The 25,005-nt window shown below is 39.7% G+C and overlaps 1 protein-coding gene across 1 annotated transcript in view; it reads left to right on the plus strand.

Moving 5' to 3' along the window:
- Nucleotides 1-25,005, plus strand: part of LOC149146668 (coatomer subunit epsilon-1-like) — a 44,165-nt gene that overhangs the window by 11,985 nt on the left and 7,175 nt on the right. The window contains exon 3 of the mRNA XM_089447152.1: nucleotides 12,340-12,491. Coding sequence (XP_089303278.1) covers nucleotides 12,340-12,491 — 152 coding nt within the window. The remainder of the gene's footprint in view (nucleotides 1-12,339; nucleotides 12,492-25,005) is intronic.

The following is a 25,005-nucleotide window of genomic DNA, read 5'->3' on the forward strand; positions in this document are numbered from 1 at the left end:
GGAAGAGACCACAAGTGTGTTGAAATGACTTGAAGGCCACCTCTATTTATACTAAAATGTTGAGCACAAGTGGGGCTTATTTGGTTGCTGGCTGACCTTGACAAATTGTCCCATAACACAAATAAATTCATATCTCCATGAATACTTATCAGAATTGGATGATCTTTAGATCAATCCTACACCTCTTGATGAGAGGGATCCAAGAAAAATATCTTCTTCCATTAATAAGATGAGCCACATGGAGTTTGGCCCTAGTTGCCAATTTTAACACTCCCTCTCAACTAGGGAGAAGTCCATCCGCTGATCCATATGTCCGACTGTACTATCTCTGCCATTAGTGCCCTGCTTTGCTCTGCTCTGCTGAACCATGAAGAAGAAGAATTGACCGAGAATGTCTCATACCATTCTCTACTGACCCGAAGTCAATTTCATCTGAAGAGAGTGTGTCACATCACTCTTACTGGCCCAAAGTCAGTTTTATTGATCCCAGATCAATATCACAAGACAGTGTCTCAAACCACTCATATTGATCCCAGATCAGTTCCATTGATCCCAGATCAATGGAGGTCATCTTAGCATAGGGAGTGCGGTAGATACATTGATGCGTCCATCGATAGTACTACTATGGTCCCTAACCCCATTTCCCTGCTCATTGATCAGATGAGAGGTACTTCCCATGAGTCTTAGACTGCATGGGTAGGATGCCCCGACAGGAGAACCAATCATCCTGTCCACAGGAGAACGGATCATCCTGCTTCACAGTTGCCACGGGAGAACTAATCATCCCGGCCCACAGGAGAACTAATCATCCTGTTCCACAGTTGCCACGGGAGAACTAATCATCCCAGCCCATAGGAGAACTAATCATCCTGTTCCATAGTTGCTACGGGGTATCAGGGGAAGGTTGAACCTGTCATCTTATATGTAGCGCACCACCAGGGGAGGGTGAGTTGCCTTGTGGTCGTATGTTGCTCCAGTAAGTACCCCAAGCCCCTAGAGCTCCCAGAGCTCAATGCATGCAACATGCAGGACCCTTATAAGAAGGTCTCTCAATGACTCCAAGTCATTCGGGAAAGTCACAGATTTGACCTTTCCCCGGGGCATTGACAAAATGTCTGCGACCTATACATCAGTCTCAATGCGATGGAGCCTCCTCGCATCGACTTACCATATCCCAGATAAGGCAATATCTGATGATTATCTGCTGGAGCAATCATCGAATATGTGATTCCTCAATAATCGAATTGCCCCTCTGGTTGTCACAGAGAATCACAGTGGTATTCATCACGTGTACAAACAGCTCACTTAAGAGCTTTTGTAACCATGCAGCTTCACACGAGATCATACTCGTAGCTATGCATTCGGTCTCGGCGGTGCTTATAGCAACCGACTTTTGCTTCCTGCTCATCCATGATATCGCAGCAAAATCCAAAGAGGACCAACATTCGAATAATCATGCAGTTTCATATTTCCTGCAGTGTATCTCAATCAATGAGAGATTGTGCCCTGAATATATCTAAGAAGATTCTTGGCACCAATCCAGTGAGGCTCAACCAAATATGAGCTCACCATGCTAACTGCAAAACATATATCCGGACGGAAGTTCACCAAGAACATCAATGCGAATGAGTTTATGAAACTTACGCATTTCCCAAATCTGGTCCGACATCACTACCATATAACTTCTGAAAGTTAAGATCTTCGAGGTAGTCAAAGCCTTGCAGTTTATCGTTCCACATTCAGAATCCAACTCCCTCTTTCTTCTGCAAATGAGAGGGTCTGCACCTGTTAGAAATAGGTCGTCTTCATAAGGTGCTGGTATGAGAGGTCTATCATCCACAACCTTCAAACAATGGTTTGGATCGGCTTCACTCTTAGTGAATCTCAACTTCATCTGATTGCTATCAATCCTCTCATACTACGCTCGGGGAGTCTTGCTTCAAGCCATAGAGGGCTTTCTTCCACCTGCATATGTGAGATTCTTGATGATTGTTGATCTAGATTGTCATTAATGTCAATATGAAGCCAAGGAGCTATCAGAGCAGAGCTATCAAAGCAGAGAAGAGAAGCAAGTGTAAGAGCGGAAGATTGAGGAGGAGCGAGCCATATCGGGAGTATCGCGTGTAATGTATGCCCAAGAAGAACCGAGAGGAAGAATTCATCAAAAGAAGCAAAGAGGAATCATAATGGGTCTTTGAATCCGGTTGAAGAATCAGAGTGAAGCTCAGAGAGAATCAGTGATGTATGAATTCGCAGAAGGCAGGCTCAGAGAGAGTTGAGCAGCGGAAAAGTGAAAGGCCAAAACCCTGAAGAAAACCCGAAACCACAGGAAAAACACTGAAGAAATGAATCAAAGTCAAAGTGAGGAGACAGATGAAGATTGAATGCACAGGAACCGTTGGATCTCGGAGATCAACGGACGAGGTCGAAGGAAATGATCGGCCAAGATTAAATCGCGCAGACTGGTGTCAAGAAATGAATGGCGGAGATTGATTTAAGCAGTAGCGGAAGAGGAATCCGGAGAAGGCGTCGCAACCGTCAATGGTAGAAGATCTACGGTCATCGGGTACAAACAAGCTCGGGCGTTAGTCAACGAAGGAAGGCAGATTTAAAGCTATAAGTGGGATTTCGGGCGAATGAAAAATGGTAAGTGGTATTTAGAGGAGAGAAAAACCGCTCATTTTTGGCGGGTAACTCTCGTGCAAGTAGTCCACCCGAAATCGTTGTAGACCGTCGGATTTTGGGGGTTGAAATCTACGGTGGAGAATGGACCCGACTACACCATTGTAATACGCCCTAATGTTATATCGCATCCGGTTCAATCGCAAGTCTTGAAGGAGTGTAACGATATAAACTGCCGATTGCGATAAGGCGATGGACCCGATAGAGTTATTAACCACTGGTTAATAACATAATCGCATCCGCTCCGTCGGTAGCAGGGGAATCAACCATCGACCATTGACTGTACTATGGGCACGACTTATAAAGACCTCCAGAATGTTGCGATTGTGATTGTGGGTTTAAAGGAATAATTCCGACTGTTCATTAATGTTGCGATTACCGTAAAGAATAAGTCTATTGTTTGAATAATAATAAAGATGTCCTCTCTTCCTAATTAACGTGTCCTGTGAGTATTGATGAATTCGAAGAGACAAAGGAAGCCGAAGAGTGAGCGTAGAGGAAGCTGAAAGATCAAACGAGTGTTGAGGAAGCCAAAGATCGAGCGAGCAAGGAGGAAGCCAAAGGTCAAGCGTATCAGGCATATAAAACAAAGAACAAGGAAAGTTTAGTGTTGCTGGCGAACTGTAAGAAACAAAGGAAGCCGAAGTTCTGGCAGAAGTGGAAGGAACAGGAGGATAGAAGGAAGTCATAGGTCCAGCAGGGTTGAGAGCAGAGAATTACAACCAAACAGATCCAGACAGTTTACAGCAGAGGGTTGGAGCCCTGGAGGTTGGTGCCCCCGAACTGAAAGGATTGGTGTCCTGGGAGTTGGTGCTCCTAAGTTCAAGGTTGGTGCCTTGACAAGACAGATTTGGTGCTCTAGAGGTTGGAGCCTCACAAAGAGTCCAAGTTGGTGCTTGGCAACAAATTGGAACCAGTGTTGTGAAAAGCGCGATCGGGATTAAATCGGCGCGGGGAACGAATCCGAAAAAATCGGGAAAAAATCGGAAAAAATCGTTTGGTAAAAAAATATTCATTTTTTTTTTCATTTTTTTTTTTTTTTTTTTTCAATTTTTTAATATCTAAACCATCTCTAAAAATCGCACGATTTTTTTTTTCGAAAAAATCGGGATTTTTTTGGAAAAAATCACGATTTTTTGAAAAAAGCACGATTTTTTCAATAAAAATCGGCAAAAAAAAGTAGGCGATTTTTTCGTATAAAAATCGCGATTTGATCGGCAAGCTGAAAAAATCGCGATTTAATTGCGATTTTCACAACATTGATTGGAACCATATATATATTGTATCTATTTTATTGCAAAGATTATATTAATAAAAGTATTTATTCTTGTTGTTCATCTTATGTTCTGAATATAAATGTTTTAACTGGTAAAATAACAGTTGAAAAGAAATACTTATTCACCCCCCCTCAGTATTTCCAACAATTGGTATCAGAGTCGACTTCTTCATATTAGCTAATCTGATAGTCACCCTATGAGTGATCTGATTTAAGAATGAAGGTATTACAAACTCATATGCTGGTGTGTGTTCTGTGTTATTGAAGCAACGGATCGATCAGATTGCCAATACACAGACAATTGAATGGAAAGACAACAGAGAAATACAGTAAGCAAATACAAGAACACAAGAAATTAATAAGGAGTTCACCCTATTCTCCAGGGCTACATCTCTGGTCCAGCTTCAGTGGTGGCCTTATTTTATTGTGTTTAAAGCAGAGAATTACAATGCAGGAGCTCAATATGAGTCACCTGAAACAGATTTGCTTGGTAGGGTGGTTCTTGGATTCCCCAAGCCACTGGAGTGCACAGACTCGTTTGCCTACCAGCTCTGTGACCTTCTGGTCTACAATGGAAAGAGCCCAATGTGGTGCTCAGTCCGGACAGATCCTCTTTGGGATGGCTTGAATCCCTCAAGCTCTCTGGTGCTCGATGCTGCCTTTGGTCAGCTCGGCCCTTTGTCCTCTTCTGCTTTTGCTTCACTGTCTTCTTCTCTGGTTTTGTCTCTCTGTGTTTAGTCCTCCTCTCCGGGTACTCTAACTGACTGACTTCCTTGTGTATTCTGTCTCTTTGTTCATGGCTTTTAGCCATTCGTCTCCAAGACCGTTCGGTTCCTCTTCCGCCTCTGTCGATTCACCTTCTGTAGCTGCGCTTGGAGTTCCCTGTTCGACGTCATCATCAACGCTCAGGGAGTGGCCACATGTCCTCCTCTAAACGGCGCCAGCCTGCTTCGTCGGTTCGTTTCTTCAGTTACGTCGTGGATGAAGTCTTTCCTCCACCGTGGCGGTCAAACGGACTCCAAATCTTTCTAAAACGCGGCGTATTCCCTTGTCGATTCCGCTTCCTCCCTCGGGCACGATCTCAGCTGTCCGATCTGGGTCCCCCAGATCCAACGCCATACGCACGTTTCGCGCGGTTGACTTGCTCGACCTTTAGCGCGCGATCAACGATGATTTTCTCTCACCTCCGCTTGCCACGCGTCGATCGATGAATGGAATTGCTTTGCTCTCGTCCGAAACCTCTTACCGTTTGAGGGCTCCCTGATCAAAACCGCCGGTTTCCAGAGCGCGGGTCCCGCCTTTGTACTTTCAGCGCTTTCTCCTTTCTGGCCGCGGTTCTTTGGCTTTCCATGCGTCCGTATGCTCGGGCTTCCTCCTTCACGGCCCTGTTCGCCCAGTGATGCGCGATTAGCGCTAATCACGCATCAAAAAACACCTCCTTTTCCCGATCCGGGGCTCCCAGGGGCTACTTTGACCTTTCGCGCGGTATCCATGGGCCTCGGTCAGCGTGCTTTGACAGAGGTCCTCATCGTTCCATGTTGGCTGCCATTGCCACTGGTTCAGGGTGTTTTTGATTGCTGTTTTGGATTCTTTAGAGATTTGTTTGGACCCGATACAATCATGATTCTTTGACAGTCTTCTATGGATCCAATTCCGATCATCAGCTTAACAGCTTGAAGAGGTATTCTTAGTCATGATGAGAAATCAAGAAGTGTCAGGAAGACCTCCTCTGTTCAATGGCACAAATTTTGGTTTCTGGAAAAAGAGAATGTCCTACTACTTAATGTCCCTTGGACCTGAAGTTTGGCATTCGGTCTTAAATGAGTACATAGCTCCTTCCACTCTTCCAACAGATCAAGATGAGAGGAAAGTCTACGTTGCAAATGCAAAAGCCTTAAACTCCATCACTAGTGGAATCATTGATTCTGAATTTACAAAAGTCATGAATTGTAACTCTGCCAAAGAAGTATGGGATAAGCTAATTAGCTTATACAAAGGGGACTCCAAAGTCAAGAAGGCAAAGCTTCAAACTAATAGAAGGCAATTTGAAAGTCTGAAAATGGATGATGAAGAAGATATTGCATCATACTTTCTCTAAGTAGCTGAAGTGGTCAACTCTCTTAAAGGATTGTAAGAAAACATTGAAGAAAGCACCATTGTTCATAAGGTCTTAAGATCTCTCCCGGACAGATTTGACTCCAAAGTAAGTGCCATAGAAGAAATGAAGGATTTAGATACTCTCAAGATGGATGAACTCCATGGAATCCTCATTGCCTATGAGATGAGAAAAGGATGCCCAAGTTCCAAAGATGCAGCATTCAAGGCCTCAAAATCAAAAAAGGGGAAAGAAAGGAATGTCAGTAGTGATGACTTCGATGTTGAATCTGAATTGGCGCAATTTGTACAAAGGCTAAAGAAAGGATTTAAGCTAAAAGGTAAATACCCTCTTATTTGTTTCAAATGTGGAAAAATAGGTCATTATGCTGCAAAATGTCCTCATAAGCATGATAGTGATGATGAAGAAAATTCTAAAAGGATGGTATACAAAAAGAAAGGGTTCAATAAGAAGAATTTCCTCTCTAAGCAAGATGAGTCTGATGAAGATGAATTTGTAGTCATCAAAAAGAAATCAACTAACCAGTTCCCTCACCGCAAAGGAGGTAATGAAGAATCAGATGAAGAAAATGACCATGCTGGAAGCCAAGAAATATTATTCATGGCATTCACAAATGATGATGACTCAAGGCTAGATGGAAATGTAGATGAATTGTTAATAAGTGCCATTGAAGAAAATGAAAAATTACGGAATAAAATCATTTCTCTCGAGGTAGAAAACGAGGAAACAAAAAGAAGGGAAGATCCCTTGAAAAATAAGCTAAAAGAAAAAGAAGAAGCTTGCGAAGAACATGAAGCCAAAATAGTATCTCTGAGGAAGGAATTGGAGCAAGTTAAAAAGGGTTGGAAAAGCTCTCAAATACTTGACACTATCCTAAATAATCAAAAACCTCAACATGACAAATCTGGAATAGGTTTTAAAGGAGAATCATCAGGTACTAAGAATAATGCGAAACGCTATGTCGACGTACTTTCCAACAACCAAAAAGAAGAAAGATTATTTCATCAAAGGCTCATCCCAAATCCAAAGAATGAAGAGAGTAACTCCAAGGAAGAATGTTGATTCAAATCATGGCTATTACAACAGGTACAAAACTATCTTTTTTGGGCATTGTTTCCATTGTAAAAATTTTGGTCATCAAGTTAGACATTGCATGGCTCGTAAGAATGACACACCAAAACTGAAGGATCAAAAAACAAACCATATGGCCCTAAAGGGCAAGGACAAATCAAAACCTACAATTCTTTTGATCCCTTGACCAAATTTGATATTATTTGCTCATTATGTAATAATAATGGACACAATGAACAAAATTGCCCACTCAAAAGAGGAAAAGCAAGAAGTGAGAATCCCAACACGGATAAATGTGGCCTAGCTCTATGTGCTCAAAATAATGAAAATCATTGGTTTGTGGATAGTGGGTGCTCCAGACACATGATAGGGGACAAAAGGAAGTTTGTCTCATTGAACAAAAAGGAAGGAAATGTATCCTTTGGAAGTGGATCTGCCAAAATTGTTGGAAAAGGAACTGTTACTCTTATTAATGGAAAAGGAAAAGCTCAAAATGCTTTGCTAGTAAACGGGCTCAAACACAACCTCCTAAGTGTTAGCCAAATCTGTGATCAAGGACATAATGTTGTCTTTAGCACCAAAGACTGTGAAATAAGGAACTCTTCCTCAGGGGAACTTGTGGCGAAAGGGGTTAGAACACTAGACAACATCTACATTCTGAACAAGATTCAAGAAGACAAATGCTACTTAATTCAAACAGATGAAAGTTGGTTGTGGCACAAGCGACGTGGACATACAAGCTTCTGATAACTTGATTAATATCAGCGAGATTAAAGCAGTACGAGACATTCCAAAGTTATTCAAACCAAATCAAGCAAACTAGAACCAACCACAAGACCAAGGAGTTTTCTACATCAAAGCCTTTGGAGATCATCCATGCTGATTTATGTGGACCAACTAGAACTCGCACTCCAAGGAGAAAGGTACTTTGCTTTATTTGTTGATGACTATACTAGAATGATGTGGATATATTTTATAAAATATAAATCCGAAGAATTTGAGTGTTTTAAGAATCTTAAAGCTCTTGTAGAAAATGAAAAGGACTCAAAGATTAAGTGCCTCAGAACAGATAGAGGGGGAGAATTCACATCAAAAGAATTTAATGAATTCTGTAAAATACATGGAATTAAAAGAGAACTCTCTGCTTCTAGAACACCCAAGCAAAATGGGGTAGTTCAAAGAAGAAACCAAACAGTTCAAGAAATGGCAAGAACAATGTTAATAGCAGCTGACTTGCAGCCAAAATTCTGGAGAGAAGCAGTCGGGACAACGGTCTATACCTTGAATTGAACTCAATTAAGACCAAATAATGAAAAGACTCCTTATGAATTATGGAAAGGAAGACCTGCTTCAGTAAACGGAAGACCTGGGGTTCCTTGCTTTATTGGAAAGGAAGACCTGGGGTTCCTTGCTTTATTTGAAGAGTCAGCCATTTCCTTGATGACCTGCATTACCTGTCATTCCTTTGATCATTGAAGATGTCCCTGGAATGATTGTTATCTTCATCAAGAGATGTGTCTTTGCCATTCGGACACTCCTTCACATAATGGACGAACTTATTGCAACCAAGGCATCTGCCTTTCCTTCCACCCTTAGATTCGGACTTCCCAATGAAGTGATCTTTAGGTAGGCCATCAGAAACTTCCGCTGTGCCATTCTGATAATATTCTCTGCTTTGACTTCACCCTTGGTGAATTTCAAGAGGGTTGAGGAATCCATTGATCCTTTTTTCCTTTCCCAACTGTCTTCGGTGATTGCTCTTTCATTCTTGCTTGGGCATTGTCTCTGATACCATGTTAGTTTTAGGTATGTTCTATGCTTAGAGCAATTTATTTCCAGATTAGCAATCACATCAACATTAAAGTAAACTGCAGATAGAACATAAACATAAATCACAGAAGACAAGCCAAGACAAGAGGATACAAGATGTGGCGCTAGCCAGGGACAAACCCCAATGTGGGAAAACCCTTGATCAATTCTTCTTATATGTTCTTCAATAGTTCAACAGAGAGAGAGAGATAGTACGTTTACAACGGAAGTCAACACTTTGACTTATCTAGATAAGAGCATAGATCATCTCTAAGAAGATGATACATGAGATCAATTGAAGACATGCTGCTTCAACTGATTCTCCAAGGTGACTCTTTCACCTATCGTTGTGCTGCATTTCGTTATCATGGTGCACCCATCATCACTATGCTGCATCTCATCATGCTTCATTAATCATGACTGTACCCATCACTGTACTGCATTATGTGCCATCGCTGCGCCATGTTGCCATATTGACCTATGTGCTGGCTGCATCTTGCTTGCTTGTTGTCCTTTGCATGCGTGGTGTTGCATGCTAGCTGTCCCTCGCATGCTAGCTGTAACATTTCATACTTGGTGTATTTGCTGCTAAGTACCATACAACTGTCCCAATGTTAGTTAGTTGCCCCTTGCATGCTACTCTCCTTCGAAGACAGATGCTCCCGCAGTTCGGCAGTTTTGGCTGTTCTCAGCAGTTCCGGCTATTCCCGACAGTTCTGGCAGTTCCGACAGTTCTGGCAATTCCGGCTATTCCCAACAGTTTTGGCAGTTCCGACAGTTCCTGACAATTCTGGCAGTTCTAGTAATTTTGGCTATTCCCGGCAGTTCCGGCTTCTGCCTTCTGGATTAGGGCAGCGTTATCCCTTAGGATCTCTCCTCCTACTAAAACCCAAAGACAAGTAGAGAGGAATAGATCCCAAGTGTGTTGAAATGACTTGAAGGCCACCTCTATTTATACTAAAACGTTAAGCACAAGTGGGGTTTATTTGGTTGCTGGCTGACCTTGACGAATTGTCCCATAACACAAATAAATTCATATCTCCATGATTACTTATCGGAATCGGATGATCTTTAGATCAATCCTACACCTCTCGATGAGAGGGATCCAAGAAAAATATCTTCCATTAATAAGATGACCCACATGGAGTTTGGCCCTAGTTGCCAATTTTAACAATAATGGCTCCTTATCTCATACTATTTCAGCAAAAAACTCAAGCCCAGAATCATCCTTAATATGTGTCGTTACCTCTCCTAGTCCATGAGATATAATGTTCCTGTCTCCTCGTAATCTAATTGTATATTCATTGACAGTGTTGCATTCCAGTTTGTAGCGATGGGCTTGATGAACACCAAAGAGTGTACCTTTTCACCTTCTTGGGTACCTATCCTGAGTTAGCTGCAGAATCAGATTTTGTACTTTAGAGGTGTAGTAACACATTCTTAATAAAAGGCTTCAAAGAATTCCCTTTACTATCTATTCTGAGCCCACCTCTCCCCAAAACATGAATCCCAGTCAACCACTGGACATGACGTGAAAAGTAGTATACCCTAATTTTGGAACCCAAATCTCCTTCTACCAGTTTTAAAGTATATTTTCTACAATTTGGACCAAAAAACCTGCCAATAGAAAGCCATGATTTGACTGACCTGAATATCCTCTCCAACCACCAATTTAACTCTCTGATCTGACTTCTTTATCACCTTTCACAGCGCAAAGTCTGACTACCTTTGGTGGGGGCAGGATGTTTAGTGAGCCCAGGCCCTTCCAAACAACCTACGTCAAGATCCCTGTCCACAAATGCACCTTCTTTTGCTGGATCTGAGTCCAAATCAGAGATTAGAGCACCAGTGCATGCACTTGAAAGAACAGTGCTTGTAGAGGTAAAGTTTAAATATGGCCCTCTCCCAGATACAGTGATAGAATGGAGCCAGATATGTTGATATCTGATGTCCCATTTGCTGCCTGTACCATGTGAATGGTTGTCACTTCATGCCTACCGGCGTAGGTACCATGCAGTTGACTGACAATGCCTGATTATCTTGCAGAGTGACCTTACAACCTTTTTTCATTTGAAAACCTAGGTTTATTGTAGTAGGAGAAAAAGATCCTTGTCTTTACCTGTTGAGTCTTGGCAGAACACTGGGGAGTTCTACACCCCCCTCCATTTTGAACAAGTTCCAAAATATTCAAATTCTCATATCTACTGTGGGTTTCTTGCTGTGGTTGACCAGATGAAGATCTTCCTCTAGCCTAGCTAGGGTTTCTTCGGCTTCCTCAATCCCACCTGTGCATTAATCTGCTGAGTCATTGACTTTGTGTCTTGAAGTTTTCTTCTCTGTTAGGAATTCATCATCTATTTATTGTTATTATTTGTTTCTGTCTTACTAGAGTCTCCTGAGTATGGGTTGATTCTTCTCTTTGAAGAAACCATGTGGTGTCAGCTCCTATAATTCTGTCTCGGTCTCAAGTGATACTGACAATTTTGACTCACAAATATAACTCAGACATTCAAGTCAAATCCACGTCATTGATTTGGTGAGTCTGATTTGTGAGCCTTGTGAGTCACACCCAACTGTGTGTTTCTAAAGACAGAAAAAATAAAAGGAATCACTCATTTTGCTTGCTTTACTGATAAGCATGAATGTCATTTTGTTGTATGCAGTATGTCTTTGAAATCTAGTGTATTTTTATTTTTAATTTAAGTGCCTGAGTCAACCCCCAAGATTTTCTAGAGACTTAATCAATTCTTACTATTCAGCCTTGCTGAGTCATTCTTTGAATTGAGAATGGTAACTTTGATTTGCATTTATGATTACTATTATTAGCTTTATTTTATTTTTAAAGTGATCTCCAATTGAATTGAAAGTTAATAAAATCTTGAATGTACATATGAATTTGACAATATGGGCAGTTTGTTGTAAATTTCACTGACTAATAGCTTTCATTTTTTTTGTACTTTGGAGATACATTTGGATTTTGATAATATGACAAAGTTATGACTGATCAAGCTATCCAGCCTGGAACTATCACAGCTCATCTAGAATTTTTTTCTAAGCTTTGATAAAATTTGTGATTCATGCTGCAGGCCAATGCAAATGTCTTTTCCTGTGACAAAAATGTGAGAAATGAATTAATTTGGAAACCTAAAAGTAGAAGTAGGTCCATGTGATTCATGCTGCAGGCCAAGGCAAATGTCTTTTCCTGCTACAAAAATGTGAGAAATGTATTAATTTGGAAACTTAAAAATGGAATTTGGTCCATGGAGTCAAGTGTTTGAACATTGTTATGGAAGATAGGTTTTACAGGTATATTGGTGAGAGTAGGTTTCTTTGTGTTTACTTTTTATTTTGCAAGTTACATTTATTACTGTTCTTTTTATTACAGGAAACTGCTCTTTCCAGTCTCAAAGAATGGCTCAGTGATACTGTCATAAGCAACAATCCTGTTTTGAAGCTGATTGCTGGAACCATCTACGTTCATGAACAAGATTACAATGAGGCTCTGAAACACACTCACTCAGGAGGAACACTAGAATTGTGAGTATAAACTATATTCAGTTTCTTTTTCTCATTCATTAGTGACTTGTGAAAAATAGATTCTCATTTGCTACTTTATTTTGAATTTCCTTTCCGTTTTGCAATTTGTTTTCTCAGTAGTTGAATTAGGCTGCCATTTTAGACTATTGTGTCAAGGGTATCTACTACTCAATATAAATAGTGCATGACAATTTTTTAAATATCTGGGAATTTTCATGTACCATTCAATAGAAATATATAAATATGCTTTTCTATAATTTTTTTTCCTCGAAATAGAAATTGTCCCTCTCAAGCCTGTAAGAAAGGATTATACTGCTAGTAACTTGCCACCCCCAACCAACAATTCCCTCACAAAGAGCTTTAAACAATAGCTTGCTCACAAAGAGTGCACATGTCACAAGCAGGAATTGAGCCTTGGTGCAGACGATAACATTTCTCCTCCCAACCACTCGGGCTAGATCTAATTGACGACAATGCTTTTCTATTATATGTGACAATTCTGTTAAATATCAGGATTCAGGGATCATAAATTTAAATCTTATACTGGTCTTAGGTATCTTTCTTTTGGTTAGAGTTTGTTCCATGGCTAGTTTCTATCTAAAACATCAGTGACTGGATGACACTAATTTTTGATGTCATACCTTTTGAAGGTTTTCAATGAATATGACAGTTAAATCGACAAAACACTGATTCATAGGTGGTAATATGATTGACACAACACCCATAAGCTGCAATCAAATTTATTTATGTTTGGGGTGAATGTAGAATTGATTCGTTATGCTGGATCTCCCTAGGATTTTGAATGTTTTCAACTTGAGTAACTGAGAAACCTTAATGGACAAAAATGTTAGTTTTAGGTGATTACCCATTATGGCCAGATCGGATAAAAGATAGACGGAGTACAAGGATAATCAAGAGTATAGCATATATAAAATATTGTAAGTGAAAATATCTGAAATTATAATTTAGGATTGTTTTGAATGCAAAATGGTTTCAAATTTCAATCTTGGGGTAATCAGTTCTAAACATACAGTGTTTCTAGATTAATCATTTTTCTACTTATATATCTGCTATATCTACTTGCATATTGCAATATATATTGTCTAACAAGTTTTGTGTTAAAGGCATAAATGATACAGAGAATTTTGATGATTGCCGAAAAGTCTCGAAAAATTGTGATTTTTCAACCACTCGATTTTTCGGCCAAAAAAATTGTGATTTTTTCCTTTGGTGATTTTCCCTGATTTTATTTTTATTTTTATTAATTTTTTTGATTTTTGCCTTTTCTTTTCTGATTTTGAAAAAATGAATATATTTTGTACTTCTTAATGTGCGGTGGTTTGCCCATTTTTGTCGATTTTGTTGCCAATGTTTCCGAGAAGATGTTTTCTGGACCCTTGCCGATTTTTTGCCAGTGTTGATTTTTTCAACGCTGATTTGATCTATTGCTTTGTAATTTCTTATTTCTTGAGTGGTAGGAAGTGATATGTGATTGAGTGTTGTTACCTACTTCCTGTCATATTGATAACAGTGTTTTTATGCAGTGTATACACCTTTGAGTTGACAGTCCACATTGCTGTTGTTTTGTGAGATTTAGATAGTTTTCACTAAGATTTTCTTCCTATGAGGTGTGGTATTTGAGCATGTTATCTGAAATCTTCCAGGATTTGTATATGGATTATGGAGAGGGCTGCTGCCTGTGAGAGGGAGCTGTTGTAGGATTTTAGAGGCTGTGATGACATAGCTTGAGTGATTGAAGCTGATCTGCAATTGAGATAGGTGCTTGAACCTGTGTAGGTTGTTGTAGCTGATATGCTTGTGAGGCTCAAGTGATTAGTGTAGTTTTAGGCCTGATAGAGGGGATCTGCACATGTGATAAGTTGCTGATCTGTTCCAATGGATTTGTTTGTTTGAGGTGTGTTCAGGGGGTTGTAGGAATTGCCACTCGAGGTCTCACAAATTCTAGCCAGTTAGAGGGTGCTTTCAACTTCACACTTTGGAAGTGTAGATTACAAATGTTGTTGAAGGAGGCTGATCTTTTGGTGTTTTGTGGAAGCTAAGGCTACAATGCGTATTTTAATTTTTCATAGGGCTATATTGTTCTTTGCTTTGATAATTGCGTTTCTTCATTAACACATTAAGTTCACCCTATAACACCATAGCTTTGTTCAGATTTACATCATTATTCATCATCATATGCAACTATGTGGAAAGAACAATATGATCATCATCAATGCAGCAGAACATTAAGGAACAATAGAAGAAAAACATTCACACATAGAGACACCAGGATTGGTCGGAGACCAGGGCAAACCCACTATGGGGAAAACCCTTGCAAATTCTTCTTCTTAGATTGTCATCAAATGATTCAGCAAAAGAAAGTACAATGATCCATATCTTCATCTATGCAACTAGCCATCAAAACAACTACAACATCCAAGAAATGAACCCAACAATGTATATACTCAAAATTTGATTCTGAACTCTATTTTGAACTATCACTGTTTGTAGTCAACTGCGGAACACTGCGGTCACTGAGCGAAATCTTTAGAAGGTTGAGATTTCATCTTTTAGGTTCCGGTTGAATGAAGTAGGTGACATGTGAGCGACTATAGCTTTCCTAGTCGCTCCCTTAACCCCGACATGAGAGTGATTGGGGTCAGATTTGGACTGCAGAAACCCTAAACCCCCAGTTGCATGGGTGGAGAGTTGTCTGTGCAATTGGAAAGCTCCAGTCGCACGAATGAGCTTTTGTGTGTGCAATTACAGTCGAATCCTTCCGTTTTTGTGCCTTCGACTGGGGCCTAAAACCCTAAATCAAATGCGAGCTTCGAACCCTGTAATTCCACCTTAGAGCGAAGCTATTCCTCCACGGATGAGCCTCAAACATGTTGACACCTAATCCGAAACGGATGAGGTGAAGCCGGACAGTCATCTAGAAGATGAACTGATCCGTTTTGTAAATGTATAAATAATAATAGTCTAATGAATAAAATCATCCAGTTGTTTATTGCGCTCATTAATTTCTGAGCTAGCCTGGCCTGACATGGTATCAGAGCACAGGTCCCAGAAATAGCTCCTGCCTCTGCCAGGTTTCTACTGCCTCATGAAACCTACCTCTGTCCTGAGACTGCGTGCTTCTGGCGGTGATCTGAGCGCCTCTGGCCCCTGGATGCGTGGAATGCGCTGTTGAATACTGCGTTGAAAACTGAGGTATCGTTTTCTTTTGATTGTAAAGACTGTGGTATAGACTGCGTTACGCTGCACTGTGGTATCGCTCTATTGGTATCGCTCTATTTTTGTAAGAACTGTGGTTACGCTCTATTGGTATCGCTGCGTTTTGCATGGAATTGCTGTATGAGCAGAGTATTGTCATCAATACAAATGTTTATACATCAGCGTTGTATTGAAGCTACGTTGTATTGTATTGTATGGAAATGCTGCGTTGTATTGTGTTAAAGTCTGCGGTGTATTGAAGAATGGATGCAAGCATGCGTGGTATTGTTTTGAAGACTGCGACTGCGTTGATAGATTGCGTTGTATTGATGACATGAAGACTGAAAAGATGACTGCGTTTTTTTAAAACTTGAAATGGTTAACTGCATTTTTATTTGAAGACTGAATGCTGTGGGTATATACATTTTAAATGCTGTGGACTGCGTTTTTTTGAAGACAAGACATCTCATGACATCTCATGGTATATACATTTTAATGCTGTGGACTGCGTTTTTATTGAAGACCGTGGATTTGAAGACTGCGTTATATTCCCATTGACCATGGTTATATACGCATTAACCTTTGTGGCTTTTGCACATCTGGAAAGCAAACGAAGTCGAGGCTGTGGTGTGGTGCCTGACGGTGTTTTGAGGGTTGTTTCTTTGAATAACCCGTTTGTAATGTGCTAGCAGCGGAGTTTATAGTATACTTGGAGCAGAGTTTTAATCTTGTTAAACAAATACAAATGCCTGGACCATCTCAGAGTTTTATTACGCTGTCCTCTTGAACAGTTTTTGCATTAATATATATATTGAAATGATATATGAGATCCCTTGAGCGCCTTCCTTTTTTCAAAACATAATATTGTGGCGGTGATATAAGAAATGATGTATGTTTGAAGAAAATAAGGCTATGGCATAAGGATTTTTTTGGCAGAGAGATATTTTTTTTTACAGAATGCATAAGGCTATGACATAAGTTTTTTTTTCCAGCAGAAATCTTGCTATGACATAAGATTTTTTTTCAGCAGGCTTGCTGTGGCATAAGAATTTTTTTTCTCCAGCAGAAGTCTTTTATCAACAGAAGTTTTTTTTAGCAGAGATATTTTTACAGAATGCATTCAATCATTTCAATGGTCGGAATAGTTCTCACTGGCAAGGAGAACTATTTTGAATGGTCCCGGATGGTAAAACACACCCTTATCTACAATGAGCTGTGGAAAGGAGTGTGTGTCGGAGAAGAAGACAAAGACCCTGTGCAGCCCACATCAGACAAAGAACTCGCCATTTGGGAAAACAAGAACAGCAAAGCCTTTGCATTGATCGCAGCATCTGTAAATGAGGAAGTAAGTCGTCATATTTCATCCTATTCCACTGCCTTTGAAGCTTTACAAAAGCTGAAAGAACTCTATGATACACATTCTGCACTTGAAGTTGTTCAGCTTATGATTAAACTCTTCACTCTTGAACTGAAAAATAATGATCCTCTTACTCTTGCATCTGAAATAAAGTCTATAGTGCATGATATTAAATCCACTAAGGTTGAGCTGGATATCTCTCTTATTGCCTTTCTCAAAGCACTCTATCCTACCTATTCTAACTATCTTGAGTCTTTACAAGCAAATGGAAATCTTAAAGAGATAACCTTTGACACTCTTGTGAAAAAGTTTGCTGAAAGAGAGAAAGCCTTTGGAAAGAAAACAGTCCCTGAATCTTCTGAAGAGACTGTTTGCCTTGCTCATAAAGAAAAGCATCCTGCACAAGATTCTACAAGAGGAAGAGGTGGACGAAGAGGAAGAGGAAGATACTTCAGAGGCAGGGGGGGCAGACATCCTCAAGCAGAAAAGGCAGATCTGCATTGCATTCGCTGCAAACGAAATGGATCACATGATGCTTCTACATGCAAGCTACCATGGGACAAGGTTGAGCAGAGAAGAAACCAGCAGAAAGGTAAAACTGATGACTCAGACAAAGGTAAAGCACCTGAATCCGCTCACTATATTGAGGCACAATGTAACATTGGAGTAAATGAAGATTTGTTTAATGCTTCACTTGCTTCTTCGAAAAATGACTGGTTGCTTGATTCAGGAGCAACCTGTCATATGACTTATAGGAGAGATTTCTTTGAAGATTTCACTGACAATGTTGATGGAGCAGTATACTTTGCAGATCAGTCAAAAATCAAGCCATCAGGGCTTGGCACAATCAGGCTTAAACTGCCTGGTCTTCCAGACTTTCTTTTGGATCATGTTCTATATCTCCCACAGCTGAAGAGAAACTTGCTGTCCCTGGTCCACATCCGCCAGCAAGGTCACTCCATTCACATGTTTGATGGCAAGCTTGAGGTAAGAAAGGCATCTGACCACTCACTTGTCATGAGGGGTATAGAAGAAGAAAGACTCCTTAAACTGCAAGGAACCTCTGCTCATGCACAACATTTCTCATATATTTCTCATCATGAAGAAGGTGCACTTCCATCAAGTTTATTATGGCATGCTAGATTTGGACATTTAAACTATGACAGTCTCCGCTTGTTGAAGAAAAATGGTGTTGCTGGTTTGCCTACAATTCCTAGAAAACATAAACAATGTGATGCTTGCATTCTAGGAAAGCATAGCAAACAGTCTTTTCATGATTCACATTCAAGAGCACATAGGAAGCTTGAACTTATTCATTCAGATTTATGTGGTCCAATGCCTGTTCCTTCTGCAAATGGAAATAAATATATCATGACATTTATTGATGATTACACCAGAATGTGTTGGGTTTACTTATTGAAGAACAAATCTGATGCTTTTCAAACATTCAAGAATTTTCATAAGTGGATTGAAAATGATGCACAATCTCATATTGGGTCTATTCGCACTGATAATGGAAAAGAATATACATCAAATGAATTTGAACACTATCTTCGCCAACATGGGATTAAACATCAAACAACTGTACCTTATAATCCTCAACAGAATGGTGTAGCTGAAAGAATGAACAGAACAATTTTGAATATGGTACGATCCATGCTTTTCTTCAAAAATGTAAAGACAATGTTTTGGGCTGATGCTGTTCTATGTGCTGCATATATAAAGAATAGATGTCCATCTAGTGCTATAAGAAACAAGACTCCTTATGAATTGTGGTATGGACATGTTCCTTCGGTAAAACATCTCAGGATATTTGGTTCCACCTGTTATGCTTTAATACCAAAGGTACATAGAAACAAACTTGGTGCTAGAAGTCGTAAGTGTATCTTCCTGGGGTATTCAAACACATCTAAAGCATACCGCCTTTATGATGAAGTAAATAAAAAGTTTGTTTTATCTAGAGATGTCATTTTTCTTGAATCGTCCAAATCTGACAGTGTTGTTGAGCGGCAACTTGATCGCTTGGATAGATTCACAAAACCGAAATCATTTCAAGAGTTTGATAATCAGATTCCACATCTTGAAGGGGGGATTCCTATACTAGATCAACATGTGGAATCTTCTTCTGAAGAACAATCTCCCCTGCATGACACTCCAACAACGGATGATGCTTTAAGTGATGTAATTGATAGAATTGGGAGACTCAATCTTGATTCAGACCCAACTCAATCAACAGAACAGCCTGGACCATCTCAGAAAGGTCCCCCAAAGTGGCTGACAAAGACACTTGAAAGTGTTCATCCTGATGAAATTGGAAAAACAGGAACCAGAAATTCAAACCGACAAGATGGAGGTGATGTAGATAACTCTAATTCACCTGTTGATATGGATGTTACTTATGATTGTGAATTGAACTTGTCTACAGATTTTGAACCAACTTCCTTCAAAGAAGCTGCTTCTCATGATGAATGGAAAGAAGCGATGCAGAAGGAGTATGATGCCCTCATAAAGAATGGCACTTGGAAGCTGGTTGATCCTCCATTTGGAACCAAACCAATTGGCTGCAAGTGGGTCTACAAGAACAAGTACAAAGCTGATGGCTCACTTGACAAGCACAAAGCCAGGCTTGTGGCAAAAGGTTTTGCACAGAAGGAAGGGGTCAATTATGAGGAAACTTTTGCTCCCACAGCAAAATGGGCCACCATCCGGACACTCTTTGCACTAGCTGCTCAGAACGGTTGGAAAGTCCATCAAATGGATGTAAAAACTGCATTCTTGAATGGAGATCTAAAAGAGAATGTTTTTATGTCCCAGCCTGAAGGATTTGCTGTGAAAGGACATGAACACAAAGTATGCAAACTTGTGAAGTCCTTGTATGGCCTCAAACAAGCACCACGAGCCTGGTATGAAAAACTAACTGAGCATCTTCTGCAACTCAACTTCAAACATTTTGATCTTGATGATGCAACTTTATTTGTCAAGAAAGTTGGCAAAACAGTTGTATATCTTGTGGTATATGTAGATGATCTTTTAATGACAGGGAACAATGAAAGCTATATTGCATCCATAAAGAAAGAATTAGGAAATTTTTTTGAAATGACTGATTTGGGCTATGTTCATTACTATCTTGGCATTGAAGTAACCCAACATCCAAAGTCCATATTTCTTTCTCAAAAGAAATACATTGGAGATTTGTTAAACAGATTTGGCATGACAGAGTGCAATCCCCTTTCTACTCCAATGGAACAAAACTTGAAGCTCACATCTATTGAAGGAAAGGAATTTGAGGATGCAACAAAGTATAGACAACTTGTAGGAAGTCTCATCTACCTCACTACTACTAGACCATACATTTCATTTGCTGTTGGAATCCTCTCCAGGTTAATGCAAAAGCCTTGTGAGGGACATTGGTCTGCTGCAAAAAGAGTTCTAAGGTACTTGAAGGGAACTCAAGACCTTGGAATCAAGTATACACAGGTGGACGACTTCAACTTGATTGGATACTCTGATTCAGACTTCGATGGAGACAAAGAAACTGGGGTATCTACTTCAGGATATGCTATGAGTCTTGGATCAGGAGCTGTCTCCTGGAGATCACGCAAACAATCAGTACCAACAGATTCCACAACAGAAGCAGAATACGTGGCAACAGCTGAAGCAATGAAAGAAATTGTGTGGCTCAGGAAAATTCTTGAAGATTTGCAAGTAAAACAAATACATTCTACTCCACTCATGATTGATAACACCTCTGCAATAAAGTTGGCCAAGAACCCAAAGTTCCATGATCGTACTAAGCACATCAATACTAAATATCATCTGATCCGACATCATGTTGAGGCCAAAACAATCCATCTCTGTCATTGTTCCACAAACGAGCAAATTGCAGACATCTTCACCAAAGCGCTTGGAAGAGAAAAGCTTGAAAGATTCAGAACGATGCTTGGACTCACCAACATCCCTTCAGATTAAGGGGGGGAATGTTGACACCTAATCCGAAACGGATGAGGTGAAGCCGGACAGTCATCTAGAAGATGAACTGATCCGTTTTGTTAATGTATAAATAATAATAGTCTAATGAATAAAATCATCCAGTTGTTTATTGCGCTCATTAATTTCTGAGCTAGCCTGGCCTGACAAAACATGTGCGAGCCAAAAACCAAGATAGAAGAGTGTCTCATTATTGTGTCTAAATGAGGTAGAGGTCCCTTGTATTTATAGCTTCTAAGGTGGTCCACTTTGCTTTAGGGCCGACCTTATCAAATATGCACATGTGGGCTTTTCTTCATAAGTACACTTTCTCTTATCTAGTTTGAGTGATCTTTAAGTCGATTTTGGTCCTCTCGAAAAGAGGAATTCAATGCAATCATTATTTCCATTAGGTGAGCTGTCCAAAGTAGAATTTGAATGTAGTTGCATATTTTTAACAACTTACAATCTTGTAGAATTGGATGAACACAAAAGAACTCTGTTGAAATGAAGAGAACCATCCTTCATTCTGTTAAGTGTTGAGAAATTGAGAGGCTTATGATTTAGATTAGATTTCTCTTTTCTTGATAATTGCTTGTGAAGTTGGCTCTTTATTAATCTTTATTATGTTATTTTATCAAACAATTACCAAAACGTAAACAAGAAGATCACAAGAAAAACAATAAACACAAGATATAGGCTCCAAGCAAGGGCAAAACCCCTCTAGAGGGAAAACCCTGAAAAATTATCTTCTTATAGAATCAGATCAAAGTGATATATCCAAGACCCATGACTACAAAAAGATTCCAACCTTCTAAATGCCAAGTCAAAACCTCCTTCTGCACAATGAATCCATCAACAACAAGAGACCAACAACAAATATGAGATATAATGAGGCAGAACTTCAACAAACCCTTTTTCAATTTTAGACTTTGGCCCTCCTTCTGCGAAATTTCAGAACCAATCAAGTGAATTGTATGTGTCCAAATGAGCTCAACTCACACTCTATTTATATTGTTCAGAGGGGTTTGAATAGACATGAGCTTTGGGGAAGGGTTGACTTGACATGCAATGTCGACTTGGCATCTAGAGGGGTTTATTGACCAAATTACATATTTAAAAATTATTTTTCCTTTTTCTTTACAATAGGTCCAAATATGACTTTGACTCCTTAATTCATCAAATCCTAGAAGCATGAAGAACATGCTTAACTAATGAAATAATAATTTTTTGAGCATGAAACCCATGCTTGAAAAATAATTTTTTCTTTTTTCTTCTTTTTGTTTTTTACATAAAATATACAATGACATAAGTACAAAGATAATTATGAAGACCAAACCTAGTTACATTTTCTAACAATAAGGACTAATTCATCCCTCACATTGTAGAGAAGAAGTTGGCTAAAGATATATACTATACCTTGATCACTTTGTATCATAGTGAATATTTTTTGCAAGATGATTTTTAAGAACAATCTTACTAGCATGCACACGAGTGATGCCCATGCGATGTGAATTACTTGACGAAGATCATTGAGTTGAGAGATCAACTTGTTGCTATCGAGATGATGGTCATAGATGAAGAGTTGGTGCCCATAGTATGAAAAGTGTTTTCTTCCTGTTGGGGATACTTTGTGTAGGGCGTTTGTGTTTTACACCTTTGAGAAGCTCTGGGGGAAAGCAAAAAGCATGGATGGCATGAAGCATCTATATTTGCTAGACCTTTAGAGTGTGGGGTCTAGTTTTCTCACATGTATACTCCATGATTATGCATAGGCATTGGTCACATATAGATCACCTTCACTTGCTATACCAACTGAAAAATATAATTAAATAGTGAGTAATTTCAAGCTTTGGATGATTGCATCCAAGAGGAGACAAGGCTAAAGACAATTTGAAGTTTGAACCAAGTGGAGGCTAAAGACAGTTTGAACCAAGTGGATTAGCCCAATAGGCTTATATACACTAGATTGTGTAGATGATTCAGTAGGGAGGCTACGAGTCCATGGAATCATTTGGCCTTATCCAATTTACATTTCTCTGGATTGAGAAAGTGGAGTAATATAAACAAATTAAGCATGAAAATGTTGGTAAATATGAGGAAATAATGACTAAATTGTGATTTATATATGCTAAGGCAATACCTGATAATGGCTTTTGATTATAAAATTGTTGTAGCACATGTATTGTGACTAGCTGATAACTGGCAATGTGACTTTGATTGTGAACTCAAGCTTCTAAACTTGAATTGGGTCTCCTTGCATGCTCGAATTGTGTCTATAAATAGGAGGACAAAGGCATAGGAAAATATAAGTTTTTTTCACAAGGTTTGTGAGCCCAGACAATTCACAAGGTCTGTGAGATCATTTTTGATTGCGGACAACGCAAAGATTTTGTGTCCTAAGGAACAAGAGATCACAAGTGCGCAAGTATTTAGGAGATTGTGCGCAAAGCTTGTGTCCTAAGGAGTAGGAAGTCATAAGTGCCCAGGAGAATAGGAGGAATTGCGCTACAAGATAGGAGCCAAATCTACACAAGGAAATAGGGGCAAATTTGGGCTAGGATTTAGGGGCCTCATGTGCGCTAGGAAATAGGGACCTAGTGAGCAAGGATTTAGGAAGCTTCTAGTGTGCAAAGATCAAGGAGAAGAGAGCAAGGTTTGTAGAGCAAGGTGAGGAGGCAATAGAGGAACAATTGCGTGCTAGAGGGCTGAGATCAAGGCAAGCTGAGATCAATTGTACCCGTTGAGATTTGTGAGAAGAAGCAAAATGCTTTCTCAAAGACAGATTGCTTTGAATAGATTCAATTGCTCGAGAACAATCAATAAAATACTACAACCAAGGAAACATGTTTTCCCTATTGGGTTTCTAGAGTAGACAAATGTGTCAATTTGTGTGATGTATTTTTTATATTTGGTGTTTTTATTCCGCTACTTAAAAATTGTTAACAAACCCTGTATCTTGGTAAAAGTAAAGTAGGTTTAGTTTTTAGTTATTCATCTAAGTAGTTGCAGAGTTTCATGGAAATTTAACATGGTATTAGAGCAAAGATCAGTATATAGACAACATCAGATTGACTAGTTAGTGGACAATAAAAATCAAGTAGATACCACCGTAGACAATACAAATCAAGTAGATACCGCGGTGGCATATGCTGGATACCATCTTGATCTATCGTGACAACCAAAGTGGGATTCGTCTTTTTGAGAATCTCGTGCTTCATGACTACTCCAAGAATATTGATATCAGGTACCACTTTATTCGGGATATGGTACAACGGGGAGCAATAAGGCTCCATCAATTGGGACTGATGAACAGGTCGCAGACATTCTTACAAAGCCCCTGGGGAAGGTCAAATTCTTAACCTTCTGTGAATGACTTGGAGTCGTGGAAAGACACTCTTATGAGGGTCCTGTTTGAGTTGGATATTGAGCTCCGAGGGGCTTGGGGCACTTCTTAGAGCTATGAGCGACCATAGGGTGAGTGGTTCACCTTCCCCTAGTGGTGCCCTATGTACAGGGTGAGTGGTTCACCTTCCCTTGTGATACCTCATGATGGTTGATATATGCATAGGATGAGTGGTTCACCTTCGCTTATGGCATATGAGCAAGATGAGTGGTTCACCTTCTCCTATGGCATATGAGCAGGATGAGTGGTTCACCTTCTTTTGTCGATACATCCTACCCATGCTGTGCGGGACTCATGGGAAGTACCTCTCATCTGGCCAATGAGTTGGGAAATGAGGATAGGGATAGCGCTACTTATGGACGCATTGTGTACTGCCGTACTCCCTATGCTAGGATGTTTGATATTGATCTGGGATCGAGACTGACTTTGGGTTAGTGGAGAGTGGCAAGGTCTTGTGACTCACTTTCGATCATTTCTTCTTCATTATTTCTTCATGGTTCAGCAGAGCACAGTAGAGATGACAGAGATGGCACAAATTATCAGATGGTTTGGCAAGTGGATTATCGAAT

The sequence above is a fragment of the Pinus tabuliformis genome, chromosome X, assembly GCF_031772625.1.
Source record: "Pinus tabuliformis cultivar Carrire ecotype Pingquan chromosome X, CPIR1, whole genome shotgun sequence".
NCBI lineage: Eukaryota > Viridiplantae > Streptophyta > Pinopsida > Pinales > Pinaceae > Pinus > Pinus tabuliformis.